The sequence below is a fragment of the Phascolarctos cinereus genome, unplaced genomic scaffold (assembly GCF_003287225.1).
Source record: "Phascolarctos cinereus isolate Bilbo 61053 unplaced genomic scaffold, phaCin_HiC Scaffold_5;HRSCAF=322, whole genome shotgun sequence".
In the NCBI taxonomy this organism is placed as follows: Eukaryota; Metazoa; Chordata; class Mammalia; order Diprotodontia; family Phascolarctidae; genus Phascolarctos; species Phascolarctos cinereus.
In genome coordinates this window covers 457,942,722-457,969,775 of record NW_027555958.1, presented here as the reverse complement: position 1 = coordinate 457,969,775, position 27,054 = coordinate 457,942,722, and the positions used below count along the sequence as shown (strand labels likewise).

Below are 27,054 nucleotides of genomic sequence, written 5' to 3'. Positions count from 1 at the left end.
CTTAGAGCTCTGTGATCTTATGATTCTCTGACTAATCCATTAGCCAATAGATATTTAGTTAAATTTCAGAAAAAAATCGATCAATGAGCATTTATTAAATGCTTACTGTGTGGTGCGAGCTGTGCTAGGTGATGGGGGTACAAGAGCAAAAGAGAAACAGCCCCAGAGGTCAGAGTTTCCAATGGGGGGGCAGAAGAGGGATGCATTGTGGACAAAATGAAAAAGTGTGAAGCACAGGATACCAACCAAAAGGGTTCAAAAGTGCTGAACAGCATGAAGCAGTATGAAGTTATTGGGTTACTGTCCTCCCAGCTATGCTGCTTACTAGCTGTGAGACCTATAGTAATTTCATTCTCCTTTCTTGGCCTCAGTTTCCTCATCTGAAAAGTGAGTGGAATACAAGAGAAGATAGACCTCTAAGACTGATCCCTACCCTCAATATGGTGCCCAGAAGGAAGCATCGAATGGAAGCCCAAAGGCTCTGTCCTAGAACCCACTCAGCTCAACATTTTTATTAGGGACTTGAATAAAAGCAAACATGGTGCTTTTATCAAATTTGCAGATAACACAAATCAAGGAGGGATAAATCACACATTGAAAAAGAGAATTGAGATAAAAATTGATGTCAGATGACAGGAAATATAGACCAGGCTAACCAGATGGCATTCAATGAAATGTTAAGTTCTATGCTTGGTTTCAAGAAGCCAAGTACTGAGTGGCTTAGCCCCTCCTGGGCAGGGTTTCTTGAGGTCTGGTTTGGAAGGAGTGAAACGGAATTGGATTGCAATCCCACTTCATACACTTTTCAGCTTTGAGACTTTACCTCTTTGAAGGTCAGTGCCCTGATCTTCAAAATGTGGATAGCAATGGCACCTACCTCATGAGAGTGTCATGAAGTACAAATGAGTTATCATATCTAAGTGATATGCAAACCTGTTGACGCTCTTTATAAAAATGGGGACTGTGATTATAATAATCCTCTAGGTCTTTCTAAAACTTGCAGCTTCCTGGGATGCCATCAGGCCTACTAGACTCCATTCGGTGACCCAGAATGCCATGGGTTACAACCACTACATAAAAACCCAAATTCATGGACCTGGGGGCACTGTTCTTGAGCCAACAGGGGACTGTCCCCAAAGTCCATCCAGCATATTGAATGAATGCTCCAATTACAGCAATAGAAAAAAAATGAAAAAGAAAAGTAATTTGGTGCCTGCAGCCTGCATTCTGAATTAGATTCAATCAATTCTATAAAAAGCTCCCCAAAAGAAAAACAAATCCTTTGGGCGTTTTGGATTTGGGTGTATCTTGATGGCTGGGTTGAATTCTGCAGAGGGAGAGACAAACCTGACATGGGAACATTGCTCCAGGTAAGGGGTGTCAGGGCTCAGGGGTGGGACCCCAGGGACATTCTTTTGAAGTCTGGAATATAACAGCCTTAATGACATACCCTTTAATCCATGCCCAAGATATTGAATTATCTTCTTCTCCTTCATCCTTGGAACATGTAATCGCAGGAATGGGAGTCAGACACCATAGATTGAGATCTAGAAAGGACCTCAAAGGCCATCTTGTCCATTCCAGAGCAGAGATCTCTTCAGCATACCTGACAAGTGGCCACCTAGTCTTGGCCTGAAACCTTTGTGTAAGGGGAACCTTCTAAGGCAGCCTATGTCCCTGGTGGACAGCACTAATTGTTGGAACATTGTCTTTTACAACTTTCTCTGGAATTTCTACCCATTGCTACCCTAGTGGAACTTAGAGGACACAATGGATAAAGGATTGGACCTGGAGTCATGAAGACCTGAGTTCCAGTCTAGCCTCAGACATTTATAAGCTGTGTAACCCTGGACAAGTCACTTAACCTGTTTTCACAACTATAAAATGGAAATGATAACAATCTGTACCTCCCAGGGTTTTCAGGAGGCTCAAATGAGATATTTGTAAAGTGCTTAGCACAGTGCCTGGCACATAGTAGGCACTTAATGAATGCTTCTATTCTTTCCCTTCCCCATTGTTTATGGTTCTTTCCAGTCAAGTCTAACAGAATATCTACCCCTCTTCCTAATGCCTGAGTGTATCTCATAGCCTCCTCAGTCCCCCAGCAGCCCTTCCCTCAGTTCAAGCTAATTAGCCTGAGTTCCTTCTTATTTACATGACCTCAAAGCCTTTCACTCTCTTTTGGACACTCTCTCCACCTTTTCAGTGCCCTTCACTTCACAAAAATCCTACAAATGCTTGCACCGCCATCACATCACTTCCAACCATCTTTTCTCTACCTTAGCCTTATTCCTTATATCTTTCTTTATAGGACCTCTTTTCCTTTCCTATCAATATCTTTGTGGCTTATCTCTGAAATCTCTCCAGGTTCTTTAGGGCAGGGAAAAAATACTCATCAGTTCAGAAAAGAACTCTTTGGCATTAGAGATACGTGAGAATTCTGATTGCTTCAATGTATTCAGGAAAAGTTTTTAATGGGAAATATTTTTGAATTTTACTTCAAAAAGTGGATGGATGTAATCAGGTAAAGATGTGTCACTCATGCACTATGACTGGCATGGAGGTAATTACGTTCAAAAGTTGTCAAGAAAATAGGACAACTTAGAAACAAAGGAAATGAGTGAATAGAAGAAAACAAGGCACATTACAACATAGAATGAAAAACCGGAACATGGAAGTTTCTAGGCACCTTAGGATATAGATTATCAAAGCCAGAAAGAACTTTAGAACCTAAAAAAAATAGAATATAGAGTATAATATGTTAGCTCAGAAAGGGATTATAGAACAGAATGTCAGAGCCAGAGCCTTAGAGCATCAGTATAAGGATTGGAGGAGACCTTAGGACATACAATGTTAAGATTGTAAGGGATCTTAGAACACACATTGGAAGTTACCATATAGAATGTATAGTCTCAAGGATTGAAGGAACCTTAGAACATGCAGTGCTAAGATTAGAAGAGTACTTAGAACATATATGGGAAGGGACCTTGGAATATTCAGTGTTAAGAATCAAAGGAACCTTAGAACATAGTGTTAAGATTGGAGGGGATCTTAGAATATGCAATGATAGGATTTGAAAAGGACTTAGAAAATGTGCTGGAAGGGACCTTAGAACATGTAGTGTTGGGATTGGAACAAACCTTAGAACACATATAATGTTAAGACTGGAGGGGACCTTAGAACATGTGTTGGAAAGTTCCTTATAATATATGATGACAGGATTGGAAAGGACTTTAGAACATGCAATGTTAAGATTGGAAGAGATCTTACAACATACAGTGCTATAGCTATAAGAGATCTCAGAATAGAGAATCTTAGAACTCAGGCTCAGTTCAAGAAACACCTCCAATATGATGTCTCCCCCAATCCCCCAGTTGCTAGTTGCCCCCACTATCACCAAAATCTCTTTGTGTCTGTTTTGTGTCTGTATCTGTACCTGCTGTCTTCCCCAACTGAACATGCATTCCTTGAAGACAGAGGCTGTTCCATTTTCTTCTTTGCATTCTGGATTCTACCACAGTACCTGACACAGAAGACTTTCTTAATGAATGCTTGTTGAATGGTTTCTAAGTACGGAATGGTAGACCCAAAAGGGACCTTAGAATATAGTTTAGAAAATAAAACCTAGAATGTTAGGGCCAGAAAAAGACCTCCAGCCCTAAATAGAGGTTGTTAGCACTGGGTGAGAACTTTGAGGTGATCTTTTCCAGTGCCCTCATTTTAAAAAAGATAAAAATGGATTTCAATGACTTGCTAAGGTCACACTCCTAGCTAGTGGAAGCAGCAGGACTAGAAGTCTCATATGGCTGGAATAAAGAAGGACAGTAATTGAAAATAACATTTCAAATGAGTAGAGGCAAAGCTCACAGTGGGCCCATCAATGGTCTCATCTCCTCCAACCCCCTCACTTGAATGGTCAAAAATTCAAGAGAGTCTTTTGTGCAGTCTGAAATGAGATGTATTTGCAACAACAAGACATTTTAAGATCTGACTAGAAAAATTCATTGATACCCTGTACCAAAGTAGGCTGTGCTATCTGATGCTCTCTAAGGCTCAATCCTCAGCTTCTCCGTGAACCATTTACCAATTTTTAAATGGAGTATCAAATTGTTTGGAGGGTTACCATCTGACAGAACAAATTACAGAGAAGACTTAATTTGTGGTATGGTTCAATACAGTCAATTAAATACTATATAGATTAGAAAGTAATTTGCTTAACACTTTACCATTAGTTGTTTTTCAAAAAAATAAATTCCACACTATTTAGCCTTCATATTGTTCCCCCCCCCCGAGGCAACACTATTAACTGAAAGAGAGGAAAAGGAAAGAAAAAACAACTCAACAGGATTCAAACACATGAAAAAAGAAATAAGTAGACAGACTCAGAATAAAAATAGACACATGGAAAATACAAGACTTCACACCATGAGCAATTACAGTAGTTAAAACCTAACTACACAAAGGGAGGCACAGGCTCATTAGAAGTGCCTTTCTTTTCTTAACATATTTTTGGACGTGTTTTCTGAATCGTGAAGCCAGGGGGCCAGGAGACAAACAACAATAGCACTCTCTAAACACTCCTCTAGCGAATGTGGAGGGGAACTGCCCTTTTTTGTCATGCTGGCAAGCCAGGGGTCTTATGGGAATTTAAGAGATCATGGAAATTTAAGGATGAAAGACACACACACACACACACACACACACACACACACACACACATATCTACACACAGGTGTAGAATATCGAATATCACTGCAGACTTTTTCTATGGCTAGATCAGTTTTACTGAATTTTTATTTTTCCCTTTGTCTTTTTTAAAAACATTCTTTATTTTAAGCTATGGCTGTCAAAGAGGTGGAAAGGCACAAGGGAAAATCTAGGTGTTGTAAAAATAAAAAAAAATCTATTACAATGTTAATATAATGATCTGGTACTTACCAAAAATCAAACAAAACCTAAAACATGAATCTGTTACCCCCTGTTGCCACCTGGCAAAGTTCACATTCTTTGGCCTGGCATTCCAGCCTCCCCTGTCCCACCTCTCTGCACCACCTTCCCTTTCCATCTTTACTCTTTTCACTCCCCTTCATGTACTCTAGGCTTCAAAACAACTCGGGCTATAGGGAAATCTGTAGCTGTATTTCTCTCACCTTGCCCCACACCCTATTCTCCCTGGCCAAACATGTATACCACACACCATTATTTCCATACCTATGTTACCTACCCTTTCAAGCCAAGCTAGAATTCCATTTCCTCCAAGAAATCTTCCCTGATCCAGACCTCATTTCTCAGTAAGGATTTTTTCTTTCAGATTTCACAAAGTATTGTTTCCGTTTCTTGGACGGACTTATCATATTGTTTATTGAACTTTGTCTTATCTCTGTTCCTTGTGATATCTCATCCATCTCTCCCAGAGCCCAGAGCAACACTATGCAATACAAGTTGACTTGTAAAGGCGAGCTCAGAAGACCTTTAGAATTTGGTTGGCTGTTATCTACATAGGAACTGGCAAAAGATGAGACTAGTCTGGTAGAGAGAGAAAGACTTTGTCCTGGGCTTAGCTTTGTCCTTGTGCCTTTTCTTCATCTTGTTGTTGTTCAGTGGCTTTCAGTAGAATCTGACTCTTACTGACCCCATTTGGGATTTTCTTGGCAAGGATAGTAGAGTAATTTGCCTATTCTTTCTCCAGCTCATTTTACTGATGAGGAAACTGAAGCAAACAAGGTTAAATGACTTCCCCAAGATCACACAGCTGGTGTCTGAGGTCATATTTGAACTCAGGAAGATGAGTCTTCCTGAATCCAGGCCCAGCACTCTATCTACTGGGCCACCTAGCTGCCCTTTCTTTGTCTATTCATCTGCATTGAGAGTTGGAGGGGTTTGGGATTCAAAACCTGAAGTATCACAGACCTTCACCATGTGCCAATGGTTATTGGCTAATGACCAGATGTATCCTAACCTTCAGAAATTAAAACTGTGAGATATATGGAATACTCACCATAAGCTAGAATGAGGTCAACCGTACCCAGCAACCAGAAAATTCATTTCAAAAGGAAAGATGTGGGCCTGTTGGCCCTAACTACTTAGCTAAAGCTTAGCTAGCCCCTTGTTCTGAAAAGCTTAGCATCTGGCCCTGAGAATCTCCTCTAAGACGTGAGAAACCTCATAGCCAGAATTCTGAAAGGAATAAGACAGACTGTTTGGTAAAGGAAGAAGTTGAAAAGGTTCACCTTCCTTCCTTCCCACTCCTTAAAGAAGATCTGTTGCTGAGGCAGCATCTTTTATAACTTATGAAAAAATAGAAACTCTTCTGGTTTTGAACTAAAAGAGCATGGCAGAGCCTACTCTTCTTATGATAGCACTGTACCCAAGGACTTCAGCTGAAGTCAGAAACTAGGATTAGAGGTAAGGTTCGTAGCCACGTTCTCAACTGGGGACATACCTGGCAGAGAATGGCAGAAACTCCATGAAACAGTACCCAGTGGAGCAGTGGCTGGCAGGAACATATTTCTGGCTTATAGATGTACTTTCAGAAGGGAACTCCAGGGTGGATGGTCCAGCCATATTTCCAGAAGAGGGAACTAAGTAAGGCCCAGGAAATGACTTGTCCAAATTTATAATGCAGTAGTGACCAGAAGTGGATTTGGACCTAAGACACCTGACTCTAGAATCAGTGACAGTTATACTACTTCAGATAAGGCAGTATAGAGCAGAATGGTGTCCAGAAGAGTAGCATCCAGCCAAGACTGCATGTGTATGTCTGGTGGTGCTGTCCAGCAGAGACTCTGCTATGGCCAGTGGGACAGTGTTCAATAAAGGCTAACACACCCAGCCAAGACCTCAGCAGGGTGCTGTCCCCTGAAGGCATCGGTTTCCCTGCAGAATCGGCAGTGTGGCATAGCTCCTGCTTGTGTGCTCTGGCCTGGCTGGGTGTGCACCTCTCCACACATACTTCCTATATGTATCTGTTCCTTCTACTGCAAGTGCATATGTTTGTGCAAAGTGTGCCACAGTTTTATAGGTAGGTATGTTCTATTACTACTTTTTGGGGGATGCTATGTTACTAGAAGCCTTTGCTTTGAAATAATTGGGTCCTCTGGCTAACTATTGAAGGCAAATACATTAGAAGGGCCTGTGCGTTATAGTTTAGAGAGGGTACAGACCCACAGAGTGTCATGATTCAGAAGTAGCCTTTTCTGAGGAATTGTAGCAGTGGGAGGGGGAAGGGCCACAGATGATATAGTTTGATGAATAAATGATTCATATGTTACGAACAAGCTTTCTCCTTGTATTTCAGGACAGTATTTATGCCCTTCTTATCTGTCACTTCTGCCCTGTTGATCTTCCCTACAATCCAGTTCCTCTATGACAATGTTTGCTCAAGGGACAGAATTCTTGAGTAGAGAAGTTGCATGAACAGATTGATGAAAGGCAGCATCATCTGGTGGAGAGAGTGCTGAACTTGGAGTCAGGAAAACCTGGGTTCCAATCTCATTTCACCCCTGTGGCACTAGAGTGTTTAATCTGATGACCTCTAGTGCCCCTTCCAGTTCTAAATCGATGATATCCTCTGATCTCTGTGTAAAAAAAAAAAAACTTATCCTAGCAGTGGTATTCAGGATGGATTGGATGGGTGAGGGATATTGGTAAAGGTGGAATCCTCAGGACTTGTTATATGATTGGACATGGCAGGTGAGGGAGAGAGGGAAGAGCCCTAGTGGGCTTCTGACTTTTTCCAGGCCCTTTCACGTCTTCTTGCTATGAATCATCTTGTCCATTTGAGTCAATTGTGAGGTCTAATGGATGAGTGTTTGCAGGTATTATGAGAGGCAGGGATGAAACACAGCTACCCTGCTGTTGCATTTACTGCATTCTAAAGCATTTGCGATCCCCACCATCTGCATTATGCTGGCATAGTACAGAGTTGGCAAAGACAGTGATTGATCAACCCACAAAGAACCTTTTTTCAAATGGATGAGACTTCTTAAAAAATATCCTCAATTCATCACAAAATTAACTCTGAGAGAGGGTAAGATTACAAATATATCTTTAAGCCCGGAAGGCACATGCAGATGTACTTTTCCAGGCAATATAAGGTATAGTTTAAAATGTTTTGATTTTAGAACTTAATGAAAGCTCCCAGAAAATTAAAGTGTCTCCATCTGCTATCTCATACATTAGGTGTGATTTTCCCATCATGCAATAATCTCTGGATCTAATTCCACAAGGAAGACTTCTAATCATGGCTCAATTTCCAAAGCACAATTTGACGATCAATAAGACAATGTGAACTTGAATAGAATAGGGGCCTCCCTGAGATGACATCTTTCTTAACAGCCAGTCAAAAGAGAGCATTAAAGGAAAGGCAAAGTAAGGAAATGAGTGGCTGGTCTCCACTCTGCTTCCCTGCACATATCAGAATGTAGTTCACCCAAGCTCCTTCAACCAGAACCTCCCAGTTGTGTGAGTACACGTTGCAACTGTTTCACTTCATTAACACATTGACAAAAATCTGCAGTTTGCTCTTTGGAGTCGCTGTCATCCACAATCTAAAGGTCCCTTACAATTCACTGAAAGGCAGTTCTGTTTCATGAATAAAGAACCCAATAAAGAATCAAAAAGACCTGGATTTAGGTCCTGACACATACTGGCTGTGTGACCTTGAGCAATCAGTCAAACCACAGATATTTATTAAGCTTCCTGCTGTGTGCACAGGCTCTGGGCTAAGTTCTGGGCATACAGCTACAAAGAGTGAAACAACTCCTACTATCAATGAGTTTACCTTCTAATGGGAGAGATAAATGCTTATAAAAATATGTACACCATTGATCTAAAGTTAATAAATACAAATAGATAAAAAGTAGTTAAATGCAAATTAATTGACAAGTCACTTAACCTCTTTCTGCCTTGGTTTCCTCATTTGTTAAATAAAAGAGTTGGGTGCTATTGTGTCTAAGGATCCTTCATAGATAAAAAAAAATCTTTGATTTTATCTATTGTATATACTGTCCATGTGACCCTGGGCAGTTCATAGAAATGTTCCAATCAGATCTCTAAGACTACATATTGCAGAAAAGATGTGAATCTCTATTGTTAGAGGGAGCTGTCTATCCTCATGACATCATAGAACCAAATAGAGACAAGCAGAGTTTTCTGAACAAACACTATCCCATGATACTGAGTCATGCAGAAGTCCACATGGGCAAAGGAAGCAAACCAGAAGCACCTGGATGTTGGCCATGGGTGTGAGGTGAGAGCTTGCCCAGAATTGGAGATCATAGGATTATAGGAACCTCAGAGGTTACTAGTCTGATCCCATTATCTTGTAGAACTCAGGTACCAACTTTTACATGAGCCTTTCCTGATGCCCTCAGTCATTAGCACTCTCTCCCTCTTGACAACACTATATTATTTTGTATCTACTTTACATTTACTTCCTTATGTGAATGTTATCATTTCCTTGGTAAATTATACACTTCTTAAAGACAAGGACATTTTTTTGTCTTCATATTCTTTTCTTAAATGTTTGTTAAAATGAATGGAATGGAAATAAGGCCATCATAGGTTGCATGATTTGTGCAGTATCATATAAATAGTGGGTAGAAGAGTGGGGATTTGAATCCAAATCCTTTGACTCTGAATGAATTGTCTTTTCCAAAATATCTGGATACTATCCAATGTACCTGGTTGTTTCCAACAGTTTGCAAATCAATTCAATAAGCATTTATTAAGTCCTAAATTTGTGATCCTATAAGGTGACTGGGAAGTGGTAAGGTTGGCCTTAGAGCAGGCAAGAGAAAGAAAAAGGTCACCAAATCATAGTCTAGGATCACAAAGTAAGACTTTTGCTTTCATACAGAGGTGGAAACCTAATTGTTATCATGGCTGTGTAGCATCATGGATAGAGGACTGGCCTTGGAGTTTGGAAGACCTGGATTAAAATCCTACCTTTGGTAGAAAATGACTTTGTGACTATGAGCAAGTAGTCATTTAAGCTCTAAGAGCCACAAGAGATTCTTTAAAATGGTTGGTTAGAAGTTTTCAGTCTGAAGTAGTGGAAGGAATCTCCACACTTGGAGGTCCCTGAACAGATGAAATCATACTTCTGAATCAAATCAATATAACCAACTACAACATTAACTCAACAGAACTTTATAATTTACCTGGTACTCTCCAAAGTGCTGAAATTAACTTGCTTTTTTTTTTAAAGCAGATCAGTCGGCAATCAACAACATGAATTTATGTGCTTACTATGTGTCAGACATTGTATGATTCTTTAAAGTATTCAGAATATTCTCATTTCTCTTAACCTGATCAAAATGTTAAGTCCGTAGTATCATTTCAGAATTCCTCTAAGATTCTCTTCCTTCTGTCTGATCCCCAAAATTTTGCTGAATTCCTCAGGGTCCATGGTCATGGAGGTAAAAACCTTCCCATCATGCTTTGCATATCAGATAGGCTGCTCTCTGAAAGAACCTTTCCCTCTATCTCTTTTTAGGCACTCCAGCATCATCATGCTGTGCATGAAATTTCCTACATTGCAAAGGATATCACAGACCACCGAGCCTTTGGATATGTCTGTGGGAAGGAGGGAAACCACAGATTTGTGGCCATCAAAACAGCCCAGGCAGTGAGTATCCTGCTCTACCAGCAACTACCTAGAAGCATCAGTGCATTTTCCTTTCACTTTGGGGTTGTCAGAATGGTGCAGAGTTAAGAAAGATAGGCTTGAAGTCAAGAATCCCAAATTTGAATCTTGGCTCTGCCACTTACTTCCTGTGTGACCTTGGGGAAGTCACAACCTCTCTGGGCCTCGGTTTCTTTGTATATAAAATAACAAGGTTGAACTGACCTCCCTGCTAAAGTTCTGCTACCTCTAAATCCTATTTCAGTCATTGATTGGGTCTCTCTTTGAATGGACATATTGTTGGGCATGATAGGTGGAGTGATCATAGATCTAGAAGTAAAAGGTATTTCAGAGTCCATCTCATCCAGTCTTCTTGTTTTCCTGGTGAGGAAGTGGAAGTCCAGAGAGATTAAGTAACTTCTCCAAGGTCACACAGGAAATAAGAGGCAGAGTCAGGATTTGAATTGTTACCCTGAGACTTCAAATTAACCTTTCTTTTGCCCCTGCCAGGTTACATCCCATAGCTGTAGATTTGGTTGAACCTCACAAATCATTTAGTCCAATCCTTAATTTTACAGAGGAAGAAGGTAAAGGTTTAATAATGTGCCTAAGGTCACACAGATAGCAGAACTGGAATCTGAGCCCAGGTCCTTTACCTCCACATCCGAAACTTTTTCCTCTTCACCATATGGAATGTGCCATTGCCCCTCAACCCTCTATCCTCCAGAGGGTGCCCTCACCAGCATCTAAGCACCCTTCAAGAAGAAATCATTCTCTTCCCATCTCTATTTTTTTCTCCATTCACTTCTCCTAATGACTAATTCTTTTTCTTTCTAATTAAACCGATATACTCATTGTATACAAACAAATTTGCTTCTGTTCACAGTCTCCCACAAAAAAAAGAAAGCAAGAGAAAATAAATAATTCTTTTACAAAGAGCCTATGCTCATTTCATTGTATTAAAAGATACTACCAAATAAAAAGCAGCACCTTTTAAGTATATAATTATAATTATTATTAATTTGCAAATATAATTAGCTAGCAGAATGAACTTTTGCCCAGATGCAATTTGCTAAGCCAATATAAACAAGGTAGAATTAATTTAGGGTGAAGTGTTTTCAAGTTAATAATAAAATGAGCTTCTGGAGGTTGGAGCCAGCAGGGAGAGAATTTGCTCACTGCCCAAGGGGGGTTATTCCATTCTTAACGTGGGCCTCCTACTTTGTCTCTCTGCAGGCCGAACCTGTGATCCTTGACCTTCGTGATCTCTTTCAGCTCATTTATGAATTGAAACAGAGAGAAGAGCTAGAGAAGAAGGCACAGAAGGACAAACAGTGTGAGCAGGCGGTATACCAGGTACATCTGCACATCTGGCCCGGTGCCCACAAAAATGGAAGCTCTGAGTAAACAGATGTGAAGTTGTTAGCTAGTGCCTGCACTACCTGATGAGAACCTTGGTGTAAATAACCTGGGAAGAAACAGGCTATTGTAAGGAGGCTCTACATGGCCTGACGTTCTCTTTCCTGTTGGTGATTGAGCTTTGAGATAAAGTCAAGAGACCAGTGAAATCTTCAAACCAATTTGTGGTATTAGTGAGAAGCAAAGAAATTCAATTGTCAGAGCTGTCATCTGAAATGAAATGGGGGAAGTGGGGGGGAGGGACGAGTGGAGGGGAAGTTTCTAAGAATTTGGACTTTTTCCACACCTTTCCAGCTGCTCCTCTTCAGAAACACCTCTCCTCCCAAAGGCTGGTTTCTTTGCAGTCCTTTAATTTCTTGCTATGGTCTCACATCTCTTCTTTTTTCATCCTTTGCTTTTTGCCCTCCCTTCTCTGACTCTGCGGTAGACAATTTTGGAGGAGGATGTAGAAGATCCCGTGTACCAGGTAATTTTGGAAGCTTTGTGGGTTTACAAAGTCACCAGCAAGCATTGAGGCTAGACTAGTGCAATGACGTGCTTGTTGTCTGTCAGCGATCTAGAGGGACGACCCCTGATTGGAAAGAGTAGAGTGAGTCTAAAAACTCTTCAGGGAGCTTAAGAACTAGATCTAGAAAAAGATGGCTATTAAAAATGAACATATCCAAGTATCAATCATGGAGGACTGAGTGCAAGAGATTTCCCTTTCTTACTTTCCTCTCTCCACCCCCATATTGCTTTTAAAATCTGTACCAGGAGCTGAATACTTTTAAAAGTGGGGTGAGCATTCCTTGTTCATTAGAAAAATAATACAGGTGATTCTCTGAAACAAAGATTGGCCAATTGGCTCACACAAGCAACAAAGGACAGTCCTGGAGAAAGGATAGTCACCTGTTTCCCGATAGATGATTGCACTGGGCTTGGTTTCTTTGGAGTCTTTGACTACATAGCCTTATATCATAGTGGACACAACAGCTCATAAGCGCAGAGAAAAACAATAGCAACATTGAGGTGGATGAGTTCTCCTCTCCTGCATCCAAGTATGAAATTGATTTGTATTCTATTCAAGACACATGGATTTGATCATTTTTTAAAAAATATTGCTTTAGAATTTATAGATGTAAGGCATTTAACAGTGATATGGCTGGCACAACTCCCCCCATGCACCATGTAATTCATGCTAATACACAATTGGGCTCTTATATATATTATATTTTAATTTATTTTTGTTTTTAATTTATAGAATAAAACAGTTTTTCCAGAACATAGTGTAATAAAAAAAGATAATTGCACATGAAACTGCAAATCCACAATGTACAACTTGCTATTATTTTTTAAATATACCACAAAGCTATCGTGTAAATTTCATTTTTCCCCTTTTTTTCTGCTCTCCTCCCCTAGCCCTAGAGATAGCTACCATTAGACACACACACATATATACACACTTCCACACACAATGCATACTTATATATGTAACATTATTCTTTATATACTTCTCTTTATCAATTCTTTCTCTGAGTGTAGATAGCATCTTTCCTCATATGTCCTTTCTAAGTAATGTAGGTATAATCTTTTTTTTTAAAAAAAAAGCTATACGATAAATTGATAATCTAAAATCGATGTACAATTATTGCGCTGGTTGATATAAAGGTTTCATTTTTCCCCTAAAAAAACTTGTATTTTCCCAAACCAAAATAACAACTACAAAAGCTGGTAGTGTTAGGTTTATACCTATAAATCTGTTTTTGTTTTTCTTTCAAAGAGATTACTCTTTGACCATGCAGGCTATTTTCAGCGGTACTCTATTGCCAGTTAATGCTATATTTTCAATTTGGAAGAAGTAAGAAAGTGACATTCAGAGGTCTGAAGTCACTTCACATTTCTATATGCTTCCTTGTTGCTCCAGAAGCTTATACCAGAAATAGTAACAAAGATGGAGGGGGCAGGGGAGGACTTTTCTTGTCCCTGTGTTAAATAAGAATGTGATTGTACCCCCAAAGTGCGTAAACTTGTCTGGTGGTGATGTAATGTCAGAGTCTCAGCAATAAAAACACTAGTGAGTAGACTAGTAGACAGATTCTCCTCCTTTCAACTGCTTTTGTTTCAAAAACAATCTGACTGTGTTGTTAGCCATTCATTGATTGTGCTTCTCCCCGGACCACCTGGTCTCTGTTAAGCCTTTGCTCTGTGTCTATGTCTTTAATGCTTGCCTGATTGATCTCCTGTTCCAAATGGTCTTTTTCTCCCTTTCTTTTCCATCTCTGACCTTTCTTCTTTGGATGACGATCCAATAGTACATTGTGTTTGAGGCTGGACATGAGCCAATTCGTGAGCCTGAAACGGAAGAGAACATTTATCAGGTATCCAACTACTTGCCATCTCACTTACCACTGTTGCAGAGCCCAGACCTCAAGAATGTAGACCCCCTCCTCAATTGGGGAGGAGTACCTCTCTTTCCACAAGGCACAGGCACTCAGGGATGTGCCCTTTTAGTATTTCTGATGCATGGTTTAATGATGTGAGTGAGTCTGGGGATGATGTTAATGGTTCATCTGAAGTAGCACCCTGGAGTCTTGGTGAGAACACCAGACTGTGATTCAAGGGGTATGGATTCAAGACTGCAGTTTTCCACTCACTCACTTGGATAGGTTGCTTGCCTTCTGCTGTCAAATGGGGTGCTTAGAATAGAGAATCTTTCAGATCCTTTTTAACTCTAATAGTCTAAGGTCTTTGCCAGCTCTGTCATTGGGCATTTGACTGTATAGCAGTCTATGTTCCAAGGTCTCTCACAACTCCAACATCTTTTGTTCTGTGTTCTAGCATTCTGTATTCTAAGATCCCTTCCACTTCTAGCTTTCTATGATCAAAGGACCTTTACTAGCTTTGTGACCCTGGGCAAGTCACTTATTGTCTTCCAGCTTCCATTTCCCCATCAATAAAAAGGGAATAATAATAATACACCTAGCTCTCAGGATTGATGTGGGGATCAAATAAGATAAGATATTTAAAGCATCTATAAACCTTAAAGCAGTGTATAAATGTTTGCTAGCTGTTATCATCATTTTCATCAATGCAATAATATTAATAATAATAATAATGATATTCAAGGCCCATTTCAACTTCAGCATTCCATAGTTTAACAGTCTGTGCTCTACATTCTGTGTTCTACAATCTTTTCCAGCCATCTGCATTCATTTCTGCTGTTATTTGTAGGAGTGTGTCCCACTTTAATCAGGTTTTCCAGGGGCAAATATGGAGGGCCACACCTGCCATCAGAAGGACTTCATTTCATACTATAGTTGTGTCCCTGGGTTACTGCATACCCTAGGGCACATTATTTAACTGGTCTGGACTCTCCTTACTTATCAAATGCAAAGTTTGAACTAGACAGCCCCTGAGGCCTGTTCTAGCCCTACTTTTGAGACCCCAAACATAGGACACCTCTAGAGAAACAGCCTGCTGGATGATGAGCATCATTGGCTATACCGTCGGGGCTCCTTCACCCCAAACAAGAATGCACCTCGCTGTTCCTTTGCAAAATCCAGTGATTCTGGTTCATGAAAACAAACAATTCCATTTCTAAAGCACACGATTGACGTATGGCTCTTCAGCTGATGTGTGTTACGTAAAGCAAGGCTCACATGAAATCCAAGTTTAAATAAGAGTTACCAAGGGACAGAGTGCAACTTTAAAGGATCCTCCATCAGTTTAGGATTGAAACATGGGGTTTTCACCCTAATTCTAAAGCTTAAGCAGCTGAGAAAAATGAATATGAATATGGTATATTTTCAGTAACTAACAAATGATTTGCTTCCTCTGTCTTATTAGTAAGAGACACAGAGCTGAGGACGCAGATGTGTGAATCTAATCTTAGTTCAGTCCCTAACAGTTTGGCATCAGGCAGGTCCTGCTGGGAAAAAGAACATGGCTTAGCTTCAATCTGCCTTCAGAGAAGCAGTTTAATATAGTTGAGAGACAGGGAGAATCAGAGCCAAGAAAACCTGAATCTGACACATACTGACTGAGTGACCCTGGGCAAGTCACTTGAATTCTCAAAGCTCTAGGGTAGAAGCACCAAAAGCATGGCCCAAAGGCCACAGGCAATGTTCCTAAGAATGGCCCAAACCAGATTAAATTACAATTTAACAATATTTAATGAAATAAATAAAAATAGGTAAAATGCAGATGTTACCTTTTAAAATTAAGTCAATATGCAGCCTACAAAGATTCTTACATGCAGATTGTGCCCCACATTTCTGTTTGACTTTGACATCAGTGCTGTGGGTGACCCTGTAAGACTGGGGTATAGAGAAAGTACCTAACTGCATTGGTAGAGGGCTTTTGTTCAGCTGGGGGTTCTGTGTCCCAATCACATCCCAAGTCCCTAACCCACTTTTACTTCAGTCTAATGTCTCCATCTGTTCTCCTCAAAAAGATGTATGCCAACTGGAGCTAGAGCCCAGAACCCTGAAAGAAGGAGTCCTGTGCTCTATTGACTGAACCAGCTGGGCTGTAGGGATGGTTCAGTGACATGGCGGCCAAAGTCCCTTCCAACCCTCAACTACAAAATCAACAATTCTGTGACCCAAGATTGAGCAGGAATGTACCTTGGAGGCCACCTAGTACAGCCCCGTCATTTTTCAGATGAGGAACCCAGCACCAGAGAAATGAAGTTATTTTTCCAGGGTCCCATAGACAGCTAGTAACAGAGGCAAGATTTGAACTAGATCCTCTGATTCCAGAACCAGAGCTCTTTCCATTGGACCTTTGCCACCCAAGGTGGGTAGTAAATATACATGTAACACATTTACGGATAAGGAAATGGAGGATTAGCCAGCTTGAAGACCAGCAGTTCTGGATTATCCATAATTTGCAGTGTGCCAAGTTACCTGCTAATCCAAAAGTATCTTCCTGATGAGGCCCAGGACACCAGAGCTTTCTCACTGGGTCAGCAGAAGCTGCAGCTTAAGGGGGAGAGAGGTGGAAACAATAGTCCCTGAATTGTTCTGCAGTGCATAGGTATATTACATTCCTTGTGTCATCTGGCCCTTAGAAGTTATTTGTGAGGTAGGCAGGGCTACAGTGTAGACACGAAGAAACTGAGGCTTAAATGAGTTAAGGGACATGACCAAGGTCACAGGCACTCAGGCAGTACGGGAGCCAGAAACCAGAGCCCAGAGCTTCTTACTACAAATACAGAGTTTTCCTCACTGTCCTGCAGACGTGTGTGTGTGTGTGTGTGTGTGTGTGTGTGTGTGTGTGTGTGTGTGTGTGTAAGAGAAGAGAGAATAGGCAGGAAAGAAGGAAAAAAAAGAAGGGAAGGAAGGAAGAAGGGAGGGAGAGGGAAGGAGGGATATTTGTTATTATTAAGATTATATTTATTCTGCTTATATGTACTCATTGCCCCCCCCCATTAGCACATAAGAACTTTGAGAATAGGGTGTGATGAATGAAAAATTCTAAGAGATAGCACATCTGGGTGATTAATAATCAGTTTACAAATTGGGCTAGCTAATAATAAATTGATGATCAGTGGTTTCTCTCGATAACCAAGCCAAAGACATGAGGAAACCTTAATATACTGACACAGACTCTTACAGTCTTGAAGTGGGAAGGGAGCTGAGAAGTCATCTGGGTCCAATACATGCATTATGTAGAAGTCCCTTTGGAGATGACCCTAACAGGTTGACCCATTGGAAGAGTTCCCATTTGTAGTGGGGTTTGGGCTATTCACTTGGTTTTGTCTAAACCCTAACATCTCTTCCCATCCTTGATAAAATGGTCTGAATGACCTTGAGTAAATCACTACGCCTCCAAGGCATCAGCTCCTACACCTTTGAAGTGATTGCAATGACTCTAATGACTCTCTTTATCTGATCCATTGACTCCATGAAAAGCTTAGGACCCTAAAGGAGCTAGTCCCTTCTAGCTCAAAATCTGTGATGCCTTGGGGTCATCATCATCATCATCATCATGATCATAACCACCACCATCATCATCACTAACATTTTTACTGTATAGATGTTTAAGGTTTGCAAAGGAGGTAAATAAGGCATCATGCTTGGTCCTCTTAACAACCCAGTGCAAATGCTATTATTATCCCCATTTTAGAGGTGAGGATATTAAGGCAAAGAGATGTTAAGTGACGTGCCCAGAGTCACACATTTCACTAGTGTCTGAAGCCAAATTTGAACTCAGGTCTTCCTAAGTCCAATGTTCTGTTCACTATACACTTAGCACTTTGAGGGCTTAGCATAATGCTTGATACATAGTAGGTGCTTAATAAGGGTTTTTTTGATTGACTAGCCATTTGACAATTTGCCCCTCACCCGTATTCTCTTGTTGAAAACCAGCAGCCTCTCCCAGAAAGACATCTGCTGCTCCTTCTTCCTTCTTTGTTGTGGCTGAGCACTGAACTTTCATTTGGTTGTTTGGAAATAATTATTGTTATTATTTTTTGTAGCTCTCATTTACATAGCACTTTAAGTCTTACAAAACCCTTTTTAAAAGGCATCTTAACTGTATTTCTTTGGTTTTTCATCAGGTTCCTACCAGCCAAAAGAAGGAGGGAGTTTATGATGTGCCAAAAAGTCAGCCTGTGAGTGTAAGTATCCAGTGGCCTCTTCCCATTTCATGGCACAGCATGTTTCTAGAGCATTTTGGGCAGAAGGATCTTTGGCCAAGACATTCAAATCCCATAGGGTGGTATCTGACAGGTCCATACTGCTTGGTGATGAGGTAGCCAAGGGCCAGACCTTCCCAGGAGGTAAAGATTGACCCTCGTTTAGAAGGAAAAGATCCACAGGTCTTAGAAACTTCCTGTCAGTTAATGGGATAACACACCAAACTTCTGAAACCTCACAGTCTTAACTGCCTAAGGAAGGTCGCCATTCAGATGGAAGCAGTTTAAGGCACATATCCATGTAGTTGTCTAGGCCTGGAGGCTTTCCTGATGAAGGTTTTACTCTCATTCACTCTGATACTGTTACTGGCTTCACTGTTGGAGAGGTAGAGCAGCTTCACCCACCAATACAAATCAAGGTCGCTGAAGCTCATATGGGTTGGTGTGACTCATTAACAAATCCACCCTCCTACCCCACCCAAAATTTATCACCTAGTGGCCAGCCCTCTGGCAACAGGCCTTTCCAAACTTCTGCACTGGTGTTCACAAAGTGTTTTCAGTTGCCTTGTACAGACTCGTGGGCTTTCCAGGTTGGTAGGACCTGGCACTGAAGTCAAAGAACTTGAGTTCCACTCCTTTCTCTCATACTTACTCTGTATGTGGCTTTGGGCAACTCATTTCACACACCTGGACCTCAGTTTTCTCATCTGAAAAAAAAGATGGGGTTGATCTAGATGGCCTTGGAGGTCTCTTCCAGTCTTTACTATGACCTGTTGGAGCATATGTTCCTAAGGCAATCTTCAGGACTACAAGGTCATCTTGCTGTGCTGATGAGAAGAGGACTTTTATAGAGGTCTCCTGTGGCCTATAGTAATTTCTGTCTTTATATACACATCTACCCATTTATTCCTAACCTTTAAAGGAAGAGGAAGGAAGCAGTGATAAAATGGCCATGTCAGCTTGGGTAGATGAGCTCTAATGTTCCATCCTAGGATTCTAGGGCAAGCCAACCTCCAGAGTTTTAAAATTCTCTGTGTTTATTAATAGACACATATGCATACATACATAACATTATATCCCTCTTCAGAGAATCTTTTTCTCCTTGTTCCCTTACTGAAGAATTAATTAAACCCTCAATAGGAAGAAGTGATTTATTTTCTGACAATATCAGCTTCAGTTTATGGGAGATCCCAATGTATGGCCCACATAAGCACAGCATCACTATGTTGAATATCACCTAGAGAGATCTTGGAATGGTGGATTGTGTCCCAGGCTTGGAATCGAGGAAGATTTGTGTCCAAGTCTTGTCTTTGGCAAATGCAAGCTCTGTGACCCTGGGAAAGTCACTCAGTCTCTCCATAACCTCAGGAAGATCTCTTTTAAAGAGCTACCAAACAACATCCCTAGAAGAGCTGCCAATTTCCATCCCTAGGGTATTTTTACAACAGGTGGTCCACAGTCCAAACAAAATCACAGATCTGGATAGAAAAATAGAATTAGCATTGATCTCTAAATCCTATTAACATCGTGTGAATGGGTTTGCTGACACATATACATAATTTGGAGTGAAGGCTCTCAGAATCACTTTTGTCTCTGAAGACCCCCCCTACCACCTCCATACTTTTAGTTGACCTAGGAGTGGGAAAAGCATGATGATGTGGAAAACTTCCCTGGTTACCTGTGTTCCATTGGTAATAGTTAGGAAAGGATGTTTCATGTCCAACTTGCCACTTCATTCACCAGTTTTACAAAGCTCATCTTAAGTCACCTCCCAAAACATGACCCCCCCCCAATGTTGGGATCATTGTCACCTAAAAAGACAGGTAAATAGCTGGCTCCTTCTGCCAATCTGAAAGTGAAGATGACCCTCCCAAATGGACCTATATCATGAATGATCCATACCAGTTTTCCTTCTTTTTCCTTCTTCCTTCCTTCCTTCCTTTCCTTCTTTGTTCTTTTCTTTCTTTCTTTCCTTCCTTCTTCCTTTTTTTTTTGTTCAACAGCTAGAATTAGAAGAGCCAAGTTCGACTGATTGCAGCACTTGTTAGCTGTGTTATCCTGGGAAAAATCACTTACACTCTCACTGCCTTACACATAGAAGGACTCAATAAATGTAAATTGGATGGAATTGCCTCAGTTTCTTCATCTATAAAATGGGAACTATAATATGTATATATATACCCAGAGTTTCAGGTTAGGCAATAGTGTAGTTAGATGGACTTGGAATGGCCCAGGCTTAAGGAGTGGTTGCATTTGGCTCAATGTTTATTGGTAAGATGCTCCACAGTACCCCTAGGAACCTGTGCTTGGCTCAGTGCTACCTAACATTTCTATCATTGATTTGGATAAAGGCACAGAAAGCATCCTACTTGAATTTGTAGGTGAGACAAACCTGGAAGGGATAGCCAATATGATGTACGATTGAATCTGGATCCAAAAAACAATATTTTTGCAAGAAAGGGAAGAAAATTAAGATGAACCAAATAACAGGAAAGACAATAGGGATAAATGTAAGGTCTTACATTGTTTTTTAAACTTGTAGTCATAAGTACAGAATAAGGTTGGTGTGGCCAATCAGGAATTTATATGAAAAAGATACAGAACTTTGAATGGCTTCCAAGCTCTTTATGTACAATCATAGCCACAAGGCTCTGGCCAACTAAAGTTGCATTGAGGCCCAGCTTCTGGGAGTAAGGAGCTGATAGTCCTTCTGTACTCGACACATAGTCAGATCCCATCTGCAAGGTTGTTTTCAGTTCTGGACACCACAGTTTAAGAAGGACTCAACCAGGATGTTGAAGAGTCTTGAGTCTATGTCATGAGCATCGGTTGACAGAACTAGGGATGACAGGCCTAGAGAAGAGGAGACAAAGGGGAGACGTGATAGCTGTCTTCAAGTATTTGAATATGTGTTATGCAAAACTGGGCTCAGGATTCTTCTGTTTGGACCTGGAGGACTGAACCAGAAGCAATGAGTTGAAAGAGGAAATTTTGGGCTAGATATCAGGGAAAACTTCCTAACAATTAGAGGTGTCTCAAAATGGAATGGCTTGTCTCAGGAGGCTCCCCATCTCTGGATGTCTTCAAGAAGACATGGGATGGACCATTGTCATGTAGGTTCTGATGTGGATTCTGATGGGGATAGAGGCCGGATGAGATGGTCCCTGACTTCCCATCCATCTGTCAATTTCTGTGATTCTGTAATTCTGGCTTCAGAAGCCAGAATGTTACTAAGAAAACAATTTACAAAATGTAAAGTACTATGTAACTATGTTTGTTGTTATTATCCTAGAATTGTATATTATCATAATATTCATGTTTAATTATTAATCTTATTAACAATGAGGATTTATGATCCCAACTCACCATGTGAGTCAGGAGAGGAGATGGTCTTTGATGGAGTTGGGACCCTACAAGACACAAGGGATTAAAGTGTGTACTCTATAAAGACAAACAGAACATCACAAGCCAGCCAGTAATGACTGAGTAACATTCTCCTGCTCCTGGACAGAAAAAAACAAAAGAAAACAAAAACAAAGCAGTTTCCATCCCCACTAGCCATCCATTTAATCAAGTCCCTTTGTCATTGAGACATTTGTCTGCATTTTTCTATTTGATTTTTTGCAGCCTCTATTATGCAAACCTCCACGATTCAATTTGGCTCCAAATTGCATAGCTTACCACTAACTGATTCAGGTACACAGGGAGCTTTTGGCATTAACAGCCTCACTAGCTGCAGGGGATATTTATCAAGGACTGTGCCCCTCAGGTTTGGTGCTGCTCTCTGGGAATGTGAATTCCACATGTGTTGTGTCTCTTTTCTAAATTCACAAAGTCTGGATTGTCTGGTTTCTGTCCCAGGGGTGGGGAACCTGCAGCCTCGAGGCCACATGTGGCCCTCTAGGCCCTCAAGCTCAGCCCTTTGACCAAATCCAAACTTCCCAGAACAAATCCCTTAATAAAAGGATTTGTTCTGTAAAACCTGGATTCACCCAAGGAACTAGAAGGCTACATGTGGCCTCCAGGTCATAGGTTCCCAACCCCTGGAAGATGTTTTCTAAGATGAAGTCTCTCATCTCAGTGACTGGTATTATTACAAAAGTCAGTGTGGCAGGGCAGCTAGGTGGTGCAGTGGATAGAGCACCTGCCCTGAAGTCAGGAGGACCTGAGTTCAAATCTGGCCTCAGACCAAACACTTGACACTTACTAGCTGTGTGACCCTGGGCAAGTCACTTAACCCCAATTGCCTTAAAAAAAAAAAGTCAGTGTGGCATCCTGGTAGGTCTGCTGACCTTAGAGTTGGGAAGGCCCAGGCTCAAATCCTGCCCCCACACCCACTGGATTTGTGATCTTGGGAAAGTCATTTGACATCATTGAGCCTCAGTTTCCTTAACTCCAAAACAGAGATAACAGTACTTAGAGTGCCTATGTCACAGAGCTCTTAGGGTACTCACTTTAAATTCTATGAGTGTGTGTGTATGTATGACTCTGAGTACACACACACACACACACACACTATATATATACACACACACACACACACACATAAATATATATATAAATACATATATAGAGAAATATGTATATAGAAATATATAAAGATATAGATATAATTTGACAAATGTTCGAGTACTATAGAAATGACAGTGATTATTGCCAAAAGCAGATGGAGGCACATTTTGAAGATCATTTTCCATATCCAGCTCCCATCTTCCTTACTTCTTCTGGAGGAAACAGAATAATGTGCTTTAGATGAAGGGTCCCCAGCTGGAGAATCAGGGGCCCCTGGGTTCAAATTCCGTGTTTGATACTTCCTACCTCTCTGATATTGAGTAAGTCATTTTAAATGAGCCTCAGTTTCATCATCTGTAAAATGAGTTGAATTTGATGCCCCTGAAGTCTCCCTTAATTCAAGGTCTGTGATCTTCTTTCACCTGGTAGATTTTTGTTTCTAAAAAAAATGCTTTTTATTTTTTTTAAAATAAGTTTCATTCATACCTTTTGTTTTTATATCCTAGATTTTTTTTGATTCTCCTCCTCTCTCCACCTTGCTGCACACCTGAGTAGATGCATCCTTTAAATCAAAGGAAAATGATTAAGCTCAAATGCCAGACAATGACCTCTAATGCAGGCAACATCTAACAACTGTTTGTTCACCCCTGTGCAGCTAATTTGGAAAATCTCTTGCCACTGATGTCCACATCTGCTTGCTCTCTGCTACAACTAGGGCTGCTCACATCTGGAAAGGCAAGCAGATAGGGCCAGCTTCCTCCCTACAGCTTCCGGGGCTCTTTGAGAGCAGTAGTTAAACCACAGGGCCTTAACCTATAGCTGTGATTCTCAGAGTGTGGTCTGGGAAACTTTGCAGATCCCCATGACCCTTTCACGGTGTCTATGAGGTCAAAACTCTTTTCATAACAATACTAAGACATTTTAATTCCTCATAGTTAAACTATTAATGGACAATCCATGTATATAAAAGCTCATGGCAGGATGGAGGGGAGAGGTCTTCAATGATTTTTAAGACTGTAAAAGGGTCCTGTGATAGCAAAGTTTGGGAACTGCTGACTTGGAGTAAAAGAGACTCTGTCAGTGAACTGGCCCTGGAATCCTTTACTGACTGCCTTCTTTCCTGTCTCTCTAGCTCTTAGGGAAAGGGAAGAGGGATGAGGGGGAAAGTGCCTGGGAAGGTGAGGGTGTGATTTAATCAGCAATATTTCACTAGCTATCACCTTCCTTTTCCATATACATTTATATATCTATATCTATCAATACACACATGTATATATACATACATATACATATGTATGTATATGCATGTATATGTATGTGTGTTTGTAGATAAGTAGATATATGTATATGTGTGTGTACACACACATATCTATCTATCTATATGTAGATATGCCATGTATAGGAAGAAACAGGACTCCACGAAGAAAAGGGATCAGCACAGTCCATTAGAGGCAGTGCCAACCTTGGGGTTTAAACAACCAAACCAAAGAAACACCTAAATTTGCACCCCATTTCATATGTTCACTAAGCTGTGTAATTTCGGACAAGTCCCTTACCTCTCTGGGGCTTCATTTCCACATCTATAATAAAGGAGTAGTAATAGCACTTGCCTTGCACAGTAACCATATCTTTAAATTTACTTACTATTCTGCACCCATGATTCCCCACCTCTCTAAGGAATAGGACAATAAAGCCTCCTCTTGTACCTATTTCCCAGGGCAAAGGTGAGGACCAAATGAGGCCATGAAAGAAAAACCCTCTAGATAAGCATGGTGTTCAGTAGGGTCATCCCACCAAGGGGGTTTCTTCACCTACTTTCCTCTCTTTTGGCTTCCTTCTTCAACTTTCCAGAAGGCTTGGAGGTACAATCCTTTCTGTATCTCTAGCTTGCTGTCAGCAATGGGAGGCCCTGTTCCCCCTCTGTTCACCTGCAGAGAGAGGTGGGGTTTATCCACAGGGTTGTGATAACACTTAGGGGTTAGCTCAACACTCCATGGGATTTGTTGTCACATCAACATGAGAACCTTTTCTGGAACTGTCTCCAAGCTGGCAGGTACCTCAATGGCCTTTTAATCGATACCATTCCTGGGCAAGAGTTCCCTTCTTCTATGATATCCCCAACCCAACAAGGATCCATTGAGCATTTGCTTGAAGACTTCAAGGAAGAAGGGTCCCTGTTCATTCTCTCATCTGCTTATACCTATCCAGACCCATGATAAAGCCTGGAAAATGATCATTGTGTAACTGATATGACTCTATGCAAATACCTTCATGCCTTCCTGTTGTCTACCAAATAAAGTTCAGACTCCTCTTTTGGACATTCCAGGTTCTTGACAATCCACCTTCTCTGACACCAGCCTCTTCTCTGTCATGGGCTGCTGTCCATGGTACGGCCAAGTGGGACTACTCTGTGCCCCCTAACCAAGTAAGGCTCTTAGATTTAGAGAGAGGTGGAGCCTTAGAAACCATCTGGTCCCACCTCCTCATTTCATAGATAAGGAAACTAAGTCCAAGAAAGTTCAAATGACTTGCCCAATGTCAGTAACGGAGCCTCTATTCAACCCAAGTCCTCTGATTATGAAAGCCATTCTTTTTCTTTGGGACTCTGTGCTATGTTGCCTCTTCAGCATAGGAGAACAAAACTCATGCATAAGCTTAAGGTATTTCCCAAGCCTGGAATGAGTGAACAAATGGATGAATGAGTGAGTGAGTGAATGAATGAATTTTTCAAGAGCTTGCTGTATGCCAAGTGCTATACTAAGTCTAGGGATACAAATAGAAAATGCAAGGCAGTCCCTGCTCAGTGAAACTTATATTCTAATTAGGAGACACACATATGGGAGGGTTGAGTTGCAGGACAAATGGAATGTCCTCCCTTCCCCCTCTTTGCCTGTAGAATTGCTACCCAACATTTAAAGTCCAAATCAAATGGCACCTACTCTAGGAAGCCTTCCTTTTATAGATGTCTTCACATTTATGTAGGAATTTGGGTTGTGAATTTAGACCGTGTTACTGGTTTAGAGGCCAGTAAGATCTAGCCTTGAATTCTGACTTAGACATTACTGGCTGTGTCATTTTGAGCAAGTTACTTCTCCTAGCTGGGCCTCAGTTTCTTTATCTGTTAAATGATCAAGTTGCACTTACTGGCCCCAAAGGCCCTTTTAGCTCTAGGTTGTAATGCACATTAAATAGTATCATCATCATCATCATAGCAAACACTTATATAGTGCTCCAAGGTTTGCACATTGCTCTGTACAAAGTAGCTGCCTCATAAATGTTTGTTGGAGACTGTATTAAATTCCTGTTTGCTTGTCTGACCATCTGATTTCCCACCATGTCCTAGTCCATCAACACTGAGGGCCTGCTCAGTCACCCCTTCCTGGACGTTCTGGCCACACTCAGTGTAGCAGATCACTGACTGGGCAATTTCAGACCTGGGGAAATGGGAGGAACAGAGGAGTTTAAATACACATCCCCTGGTTGATAGCATTCACTGTTGGACAGCTAACTTCCCCTAAGTTACACACTGACATTGGCACACACTTCTTTTGGGAGGAAAAACTGGGTAGGAGTTATAGAGAGTTAAAATTTGAATTAATAGAACAACTCCTTGTGTTTGAGAACTATCCAGAAGTTATTCAGGTGGTAGTGTGTCCCCTCTCTCTGGAGGTCATCAATCAGTCTATCATCAAACATTTATTAAGAACCAGTCATTGTACTAACTGATGGTGATACAAAGATGGTAAGTTGACTACAATGTAGTCAAGAGAGACAACATGTAGGTACAAGACATCAGATGGGCAGAAGACAGGAATGTGGGTCTTGCTGAGGATGCTGTAGAGGGAATCCATTTATAGGTACAACTTGTATGAGATGG

General features: G+C 40.9%; 1 protein-coding gene across 4 annotated transcripts in view; it reads left to right on the top strand.

Annotated features, from left to right (window-relative positions):
- Window positions 1-27,054, top strand: part of DAB1 (DAB adaptor protein 1) — a 318,655-nt gene that overhangs the window by 222,704 nt on the left and 68,897 nt on the right. For 3 of the 4 annotated variants that reach the window (XM_020993085.2, XM_020993082.2, XM_020993080.2), the window contains exons 5-7: window positions 10,499-10,630; window positions 11,864-11,983; window positions 18,588-18,647. In XM_020993085.2, coding sequence (XP_020848744.1) covers window positions 10,499-10,630; window positions 11,864-11,983; window positions 18,588-18,647 — 312 coding nt within the window. Of the gene's footprint in view, window positions 1-10,498; window positions 10,631-11,863; window positions 11,984-12,473; window positions 12,513-14,337; window positions 14,404-18,587; window positions 18,648-27,054 lie in introns of all 4 variants that reach the window. The other variant, XM_078156664.1, reaches the window with a different exon arrangement.